The sequence below is a fragment of the Nansenia antarctica genome (assembly GCF_963989245.1).
Source record: "Nansenia antarctica genome assembly, chromosome: 14".
Lineage (NCBI taxonomy): Eukaryota > Metazoa > Chordata > Actinopteri > Argentiniformes > Microstomatidae > Nansenia > Nansenia antarctica.
Genome location: NC_137684.1, coordinates 21,480,290 through 21,489,496, shown reverse-complemented (window position 1 = coordinate 21,489,496; position 9,207 = coordinate 21,480,290). Strand labels below are relative to the sequence as shown.

General features: G+C 37.1%; 2 protein-coding genes across 2 annotated transcripts; one reads left to right on the top strand and one right to left on the bottom strand.

Moving 5' to 3' along the window:
- LOC308170625 (small nuclear ribonucleoprotein F-like) lies at positions 1 to 1,838 on the top strand. The gene is made up of 4 exons (XM_080545438.1): positions 1 to 53; positions 793 to 918; positions 1,076 to 1,140; positions 1,414 to 1,838. Exons 1-4 carry the CDS (start codon positions 51 to 53, stop codon positions 1,478 to 1,480), a joined length of 261 nt encoding a protein of 86 aa, XP_080401564.1. The 5' UTR covers positions 1 to 50; the 3' UTR covers positions 1,481 to 1,838.
- On the bottom strand, positions 1,633 to 7,905 carry LOC308169969 (cilia- and flagella-associated protein 100-like). Its single transcript, XM_080544700.1, has 16 exons — positions 7,610 to 7,905; positions 7,199 to 7,267; positions 7,041 to 7,106; positions 6,651 to 6,748; positions 6,301 to 6,460; positions 6,114 to 6,181; positions 5,857 to 6,020; positions 5,201 to 5,281; positions 4,427 to 4,611; positions 3,739 to 3,823; positions 3,519 to 3,591; positions 3,248 to 3,402; positions 2,987 to 3,122; positions 2,629 to 2,831; positions 2,298 to 2,391; positions 1,633 to 2,012 (listed from the first exon to the last, which is right to left on the bottom strand). Exons 1-16 carry the CDS (start codon positions 7,656 to 7,658, stop codon positions 1,902 to 1,904), a joined length of 1,797 nt encoding a protein of 598 aa, XP_080400826.1. The 5' UTR covers positions 7,659 to 7,905; the 3' UTR covers positions 1,633 to 1,901.
- Positions 7,906 to 9,207: the final 1,302 nt, after the last annotated feature.

Sequence of the window (9,207 nt, the reverse complement as noted above, 5' to 3'; positions counted from 1 at the left end):
CAAGACGGCGTGCTAAACGTAGCTCTCCCTTCACTAGCTTTGTCTTCACAATGGTAAATATGTTATAATGTTATTTGTTGTAGAAGTTGCTCGCTGGTAACGATTTCTGTGTGTTAGCCATGCGAATACTAGCTGTCATGAATGTAATTTAAAAATCCTAAATTGCGCACATTACGTCTCCTGATTGTTGTATGTTGTTTGCAGCCAACTAGCTGCTAGCTTAGTAGCTAGCTCACTTCCTTGCAGCCAATGTGCAGACTAGTGTTCAATGGCCATTTACCTATTTTGATGCTTCAAGAATTAAATGAAAGATGTAACGTATTAAAAGCTTAATGAGCTTCCCCATAATCAACCGCAAATAACGTTGTTTTTTTACTCTTATTGTTTGTATGTGTTGATATGGATATATCATGGCGTGTCAGTCCTGCGTTAGCCATGTGTACCGGCATAGCTCCATCTCGTGACGTTAGAATTATAAGGTTCTATCTCAATTTTTGTCAAAATGTAGTTTTTTTTACATAATCTGATCCATTAGGTGTTTATTAATGCCTGTGTGTTTTTTTAATTTTTTTAAATGTTGACATTTTTGAGTTAGTAATTCATAAAATACAAAGGTTCCATCTCACAAAACATAATGGAATGTAAAAGCTTTGACGCTCAATATCTCTGAACTGCCCTAAACGGAGATAGAACCTTATCATTCTAAACGGAGATAGAACCTTATCATTCTAACTGAAAACATATTGGATCGTACCTTTAACATGATGTGCTAATGTAATGTTGTGCTTGCAGAGTTTGCCCTTAAATCCAAAACCCTTCCTCAATGGGCTGACTGGCAAACCGGTGATGATCAAGCTGAAGTGGGGCATGGAATATAAAGGCTACCTAGTGTCAGTGGATAGCTACATGAACATGCAGGTTTGTGGACCTGACCTGTATAAAGTATTTGAGAACAGTGCAAATCAAAGTATTATTGAGTACGTAGAGTTATATACGCCTCATCACAGTTACCACAAAGTGTGCCTTCCGCTTATAAAACCGTTTGCATTACAATGAGTGATGTCTATTTTTGTAGCTGGCCAACACTGAAGAGTATGTGGATGGAGCATTGGCTGGCCATTTAGGAGAAGTGCTAGTTAGGTAAGTAAAAGTTTTATCTTTTGGATTAATGGTAATGTTTACAGTACCTTGGAGAAACAGTCCTTGTAACCTCAAGTGTCATTTTTGCCTTCCATTCCAATTTAAACTCATGCTGTCAGTTCATTTGAAATGCGGGTCCTTGTCTGTGAAGTGTTAAGTTTACTTTAATTCTTTGTTACCCAAAGTAATTCAGAGAAATATCCACTTTTGGCTGGGACTTCTGAATTGAACAACATGCAGAGCTAATCGTATCCTGTCTGCTTCTACACACAGATGCAACAATGTATTGTACATCAGAGGAGTGGAGGAAGAAGATGAGGATGGAGAAATGAAAGAGTGACTGGATGCACTGTTATACTATTGAAAACAATACTTTTTTTTTTGTTTGTAATGAGAATAATTGCATCTGATTGTGTTCTTGGTAATAGTAATCATTGTCTTTGTGAGCAACATCTTGTTCTGAAAAAAAAAACTGTTATGTCTTTTGTACAATTACACTATTATTAAGTGTAATAAATTTGTGCATATTGCACTTTTCATTTATACCTCCTATGTTCCTTTCTTTGACAAATGTGCATACTTTCTCTTAAATTATTCTGTTAATCATTTTTGAGAAAGATTTTAAAATAACATGCTGAGACAAGAATATTTCAAAATAACGTATTCAAAATCAAAGTACACGTCATTTCCCAATTAACTGTAAGGTAACAATTAGAATAAGCAATAACTTATTTATAATCCCTGAATGTGTGTGTGAAGGTTCAGGTGAAGAAGTACAAGGCGTCCTCCTGCTCTCTTGTGGTCAGTACATGTATCTTGTTCTTCTGTTTTCTTTCGGAGGGCTCAGATCGTGGCATTAGCTTTCGGCCAGTCTAGAGACATGAAAGGAATGGTATTTATGGTGCTGTGTTAACAGATTTTAAGTATTATCAATTAATTTAGTTCTAGAGAAGTACTCTCAATCAATGCAGAATGTAAACATTCTGAAAAGCTCTTATGCTCACCAGGCTATATAAGCTGTGAGTTATTTCTTGGTTGTGTTACTATGAGAGAAATGTATATACACTATTGCGTAATTTGACGACACATACTAAATAGATAAAGCCTAATAGAGTAAACCTCTACACTATAGGACTATCTATCAAAGGAACACCAACCATTTTCTTGCTATCAGATGTGGCCCTTTCATGAGCCAGTTTGAGCCTCTCCTCCTGGTGATGTTTTTTCAACAGCATGTTCTCCTCGCGCATCCTGGAATAAAGGAAAGCGGGGAACCCACCCAAATCAGAAGGGACAAGAAGACCCAGAACCAACAAACATCCAAAAGAAGAAACCATTTAGTCCAGAGGAATCTCAATGGATTTAAGATCCCTGTGGTAAAGAAAATAAAACAATTAGCAGAATAGGGCTCTTAAACGTTTTTGTTGTGTTGTAGTGATGCCAAAGTCTAGTGAGTACAGTGTGTAATATCGAGAGCTAAGGACACACCTCAGCCTCTTTTCCCTATCCTTCCTGGTTCTCACAGCATCTATCTTCTCTGATGGCAGTGTCTCCATGCGGTCCATGAGCTCTTCCATCTTGTTTTCTATATTGGTCAGCATGTCAAGAGTTCTGATGTTGGAGTCTACCTCCCCAACACACTCCCTGTACACCTCTTTCACCTTCTTGTGCAGGATGTTGAGCATAGCATCCTGCAAGGAGGAGGTGATATTGGATCCGTCATCGAGTCAAAGCCAAAGCATAGAAAACATACGAAGCGTTATGTAACCTTGTTCTAAATCTCATTGACTCATCATTAAAGGAATTTTCATCCATTAGTACTCATTACAACTACTTAAGTACAGACCTGTTTGTCAGCTTTGTATTTGCCATAGGAGAAGATCCTGGACTTGAGCTCCAGCTCAGCGGTATTCTCCTCCTCCCTCTGGATGGCTGACTTCAGGATGTCAATCTGCTGTCGCAGGATTTGGGTCTCATTGTTCCTTTTAAAAGTACACACACCGTTCACAGTCACATTAGCTGGTGTGATGCCCTAATGACAGGCATTTGTTGTTTGAATTGGGGGAATAATATAGGCCTACTGTAGAACATGGATGTATGCCTTTACATTTTGTCTTGTGTGTGCTGGACAGTTTTGCGGATCTCATCCATAGCCTCCTCAGTTTCCTGGAAGTTCTGGATGTAGGAGAGGTTCTGCTCCTCCAGAGCTGTCATGACGTCAAGCATCTCCCTGGCGTCTGTGAAACACAGCTCAGCCTCCTCCTGGGAGGAGAGGCAGCAAACAGAACCAATGAAAAAGGTTAACATACAGTGTCAACGCCAATGCTGTAAAAGAAAGAAAAGGGTTCACTAATAAAAAAAAGGAAACTAAACCAAACCTCATCACTGTCTGAGAGCTCTTCCTCTGGGATTGATGCCTGTCTCTCCTGTGGGATGTTCAGTGCTTTCCCACTGAAGAGTTATCATCATGACATTTACAAAACTGAGCACTACATTCATTCTATGTTTTCCAGAATAATTACAACCAAGCTCCCTTTTTATGGCAAAATGTAGGCTACAAGTAAAAATAAATAAATAATATGATGATCTAGCTCTGACCTTTTACTCTGTCTTCTTGCCTGTGTAACTTTAGTAGGCCTAACTCTTGAATCACGTCTGCCAGAGGGAAACGTTTTATTATCCTCTGATGGTGAGGACGACGGTGAAAAAACAAGAAAGTGTAATAATGTTATTGAAATAATATGCTGGAACTGTATTCACATTGATTACGTTCTCACGAACGTAGTAATTCGGTTGGGTTCATGTGGTTATTCGCTTCATTTATGTTATGATGATTAAAACAAAACAAAAACATTTTTTTATGAATGAACGGTTTCACAAAAAAATGTACAGGTGCAACTCCAAAAATTTGAATATCGTGCAAAAGTTCTTTTATTTCAGTAATTCAACTTAAAGGGTTAAACTTAGATATTATATAGACTCATTACATGCTAAGCGAGATATTTAAAGCCTTTATTTGTTATAAATTTGATGATTATGGCTTACAGCTTGTGAAAACCCCAAATTAAATATCTCAGAAATGTTTAATATTACATGAAATCAATAAGAAAAGGATTTTAAATATAGAAATGTCAGCCCTCTGAAAAGTATAATCGTGCACATGTACAATGCAATGAGTCTATATAATATTTAAGTTTAACCCTTTAAGTTGAATTACTGAAATGAATGGACTTTTGCACGATATTCTATTTTTTTGAGTTGCACATGTATTCATATAATAGCCTACCTTTCTCTGATGAAGGAAGACAGAACAGGTTTTTATCTTTAATGGGTCTCTGGCTCTGCTTGGCTGCCTTTCTCTCCTCCTTCTGGCGCGTTCTCTCCTGGCGCCATTCTGCAGGTGCGACGGCAGTCAGGAACGTTCGGTCAGTCTGATATTCCTTCAGGACGTCCTGATACTTTGAGATGTCACTTGAGAGAGTGCAAACACATATGAATGTCGTGACGTTAGAATTATAAGGTTCTATCTCAATTTTTGTAAAAATTTAGTTTTCTACATAATCTGATCCATTACATGTTTATTAATGCCTGTGTGGTGTTATTTTTTTAAATGTTGACATTTTTGAGTCAGTAATTCATAAAATACAAAGGTTCCATCTCACAAAACATAATGTTAATGGAATGTAAAAACTTTGACGCTCAATATCTCTGAACTGCCCTAAACGGAGATAGAACCTTATCATTCTAAGCTCACGAGGAGTTTCATGACTGTGAAGTTCAAGATGTGCCCACAAAGAGAGCTACAATTACTGTAAGGTTAACAACGATGAGGTTGATATAAAATACGTTCCTTCTACTAGTTCCTATTTAATGGTATTCGTCATATTGTAGTTGTAATTGTAGTTGTAATGCCGCATTTTTCCTATGGGATGCATCGTCCCTTCGATAGCTCAGTTGGTAGAGCGGAGGACTGTAGTGGCTAACAGCTGAAATCCTTAGGTCGCTGGTTCAAATCCGGCTCGAAGGACATGTTTTTTTTTTGGGTGTGGAGGTTCAGTACCTTTTCATGGTCGTCATTGCAGCTGTTATTTTCTTTAATTCTATTGTCTTCTCCATTTTCATCATTGTTTCTTTCTCTGCCCTGGAAAGATAACATCAATATTCAATAGGATTAGACTGCACATTAAATCATTTCTTTATGACACTGCTTTTTCACCATGATCTAGGGAGACACTATACATGTAATGGATTATTTGATGAGCCAACAGACTGTATGTCTTGTTTTATTCCCAACAACTACTTGGGGCTCAATTAGGTTAACAAGGAAACGCCTCATCTATTAGACTTGAGTGTAGGCTATTGGATACTCCGAGAAGGAAACAACTTGAGCACACTGGCTTTCTGGCTATTTCACATTTATGTGGAAAGACACCATCATTTTGATCAACAAACCTTCATCAGGGTGTTTATAGGGTGTTTAAACACCCTGATGAAGACCGAAATGTTGGTATCTTTCCACATAAATGTGATGTAACCAGAAAGCCATGGTGTGCCCAATGTGTTTTTTCCTCGCCTAGGTTTTATGTTTCACTCTGAGAATCTGGAACAAGCTATGGTTTACAAACTTTTCTCAAACAATTACGGACAGACTGCAAAAGTCGATGCAATATGTATTATAATCAGATTCTCGTGAGAACAACTTGCAGTGATACTAACAACTTAACAGCTTCCACAGAATTCTGGTCGTTTTCCTTGATAAATTTCTCAAAGGCAACAGCATCGTCCTCCAAACGCTTTTCAGCAAGGCTTAGCCTCTGATGTTCAACGACTGCTTCCTTCTCCAGCTGTTTGATAGTGTCCTGTTTAACTGACAGAGAATACTACAAAGAGAGACAACATGCTGGTCATACATTCCCCCTCATCTATTGACACATATAATATAGGTCATTTTAATTTTAATTTCACATTTTCACCTGCAACATAAACGTTTCTCTCTGTTTAGCTAGATAGTCCCTCATGTTCTCCCTCTCTTGACTGCAACCTGCAGAATAAAAAGGGAGAATTAGGTCAGATCAGATTGCCCTGTCCCATGACAGTCTGTTAAAGCATTGCTATGCTATGCTATCTATACATGGCAGATTGTAAACATGACAGTCATGCCTTTAGTGACTGTGGCCCATGTGATTTTGTCCCTCCTGCATTTCTCTGTTTCAGGGACGGTGTCTTCTGCAGTGGTCCTCTTGGGGGCAGAACGACACCTGTGACGGGACAGGAAGGTGCTCTTCATCTGGGCTGGGAGACTTCTGAAGAACTTCTTCTCCTGAGAGACAATACAACGAATACGTAAAGTATTTATCTTTTTAAATTACTTATTAAAATGACCAGTCTATGTCATAAGCCAACATGGCTTTCATTCATTCATTATGGTTCAGGTATCCATTTATAACTAGACATGGATTTTCTGTTATTAAACAAGATCACTTCATAAATTAGCCTCAGAAAGTACATACTTGTAGATTAATGATGGAATCAACTTCTCTCTTTTTGAAAATGTCCATATCCGTGGGAAGCACATATGGGTTAGGGTTAGCAGCTTCTCTGTCTGCATCTGAAGAAGATGTGTTTCTGAATGTTACTGTATTATTTAACTTTTCAACACATTTTTCCTATGAAAAAAGCTCTGTGTATAGTCACATAATCCTTTGAAGAAATAAGATGTAGGGGGATGTACATAATCAACAACACAAATATGATCTATATAGAGATATAGAAAAAGCGAATTATTCTGTCGTAAACTTTAAAAACTAAATTAAAAAACATGCCCAATATGAATGTAAAGATAAGAATATCCTAACCCTATTCCCGATAGTCTAGTAGTCTAATTTGCAAATACATTGTACCTGTTGTATTTCTTGATCTCAGCCAGGCCCCATGAAGGGATGGCTTTGATTTTTCGTCAAGATTTTCTGAAATAAAATGGCATATTTATTAGAATAAACCTCTTGTAGTTGTAGAGGACGCAAAATTATACAGAATTGTCTCAAAGCTTAATAAGTACCTCTTATGCCACCCCTCCTCCTTGAGAGGTATTCAGAGGGAGCAGTTGTTTCTGGTGCTCTTATCATACCTGAAAGAAAGAATGGAAATAATTTAGTCAAACATATGCTACCACTGTAATTATTATTCTGGTATGGTTGACAAACCAATGCTTGCCAGATAGTTGAGTTGGACTCTACTGATTCTTACAACACTCATAGGCCTAGTTGTCTTGCATGCTCTGTAGCCTATACAATAAAGGTATCGGGTAAATACAGTATTTGATTAAGTGAATAATACTGACCTGGTTTATGCATTCCCCATACCTTTTATATTACCTTATGCGTAACCAACTAATAACTATTGTGGTTACATTTGTATCAAATTCTATTGAAATAAAGACATGTTGTTTCAATGTTGTTCCTGTATGTACCTTTCTTTATGACAGGCATCTTCAGAAGGGGATGCATGGCAATTTCCATTTTCTGTTCAAATCAGGTGGTGATTTTACATAAGAGAAGGTTGTTAGACTAGTAGTTTAGAGAACAATGCAAAAATCATGTCAAACTTCATTAGACTTAGCTAATATATAGGTCACATTATAAATACAGTGTAATGTAAAGGACATTTCTAGGAAGACTATTGCTACGTCAATTCACCAAACACGAATAGCCAACAATTAGGTTATCGAAGTCAAGGCCATACTTGCCTGAAATGATTTTCTGCAGGTGTCCGTGGTGAACTATCTGTATGGACTAGGTACTTTTGGACTAGTCTTCGAGAAATGTGTGACGATTCTAATCCGAGGCTAACATTCAAATGCGTGATGCACTTTCAAATATCAACAATTCACGCAAAACTGCGGACTGTAACGATGTCGCTACAGGTGTCGCAATTCTTTTCTATTAGACCTACTACCAAGAGCGCGTAATTATAGACATAGGTTCAACACAATGGTCTAGCATACAGTACAGGCCAAAAGTTTGGACACACCTTCTCATTCAATGCGTTTCCTTTATTTTCATGACTATTTACATTGTAGATTCTCACTGAAGGCATCAAAACTATGAATGAACACATAGGAATTATGTACTTAACAAAAAAGTGTGAAATAACTGAAAACATATTATTATTAACACATATTATATTTAATATTATTATTATATATTTTATTAACAACAAAAAATGAATGAATGAACACATAGGAATTATGTACTTTACAAAAAAGTGTGAAATAACTGAAAACATTATTATTAACACATTATATTTAATATTATTATTATATATTTTATTAACAACAACAAAAGCAAAGGGTGGCTACTTTGAGGAATCTTATAATATAAGACATATTTTGAGTTATTTCACACTTTATTGTTAAATACATAATTCCTATGTGTTCATTCATAGTTTTGATGCCTTCAGTGAGAATCTTCAATGTACCAAATAGTCATGAAAATAAAGGAAACGCATTGAATGAGAAGGTGTGTCCAAACTTTTGGCCTGTACTGTATAGCCTAATTGTTCTCTGGGATGGATAGGGACAGACTGATTGCAGGATGCTAGATTGTTAGGAGTTTTTGTTCTTTTCTTTTTTTTCTCCAGGAGAGCCAAAACAAACCTGAGATTGGTGGGCCTCATATTTATTAAGTAGGTTAAGTAGTATATCACTCATCCTTTGTCATTAGAAAGACCTCATCCAGAGGTTTATATTTACATATAAAACGTATGTTGTTGGCCCGAAATGTCCTTTACACTACATTGCACACCAAGCCCCCTGAGAAGGAGCAGAAGGTTGTGCAATAAAGAACCTATTTCTCCATTTGAAGTTTCAAATCAGGTTTTGTGCAGTTCTCAGAAGAGACATATTTACACAGCACAGGTCTGTGTTCGTCACAGCTGTCACATGTGTTTGTTTTCTGTGTGTCTTTGGAAGTAGCTGTTTGCTATAGCTCCAATCCCCAAATTCATGCTCATGTATCAGGATAATTATTAACTAGATATGATTTCATACTGTACCCACATGCTATGAGG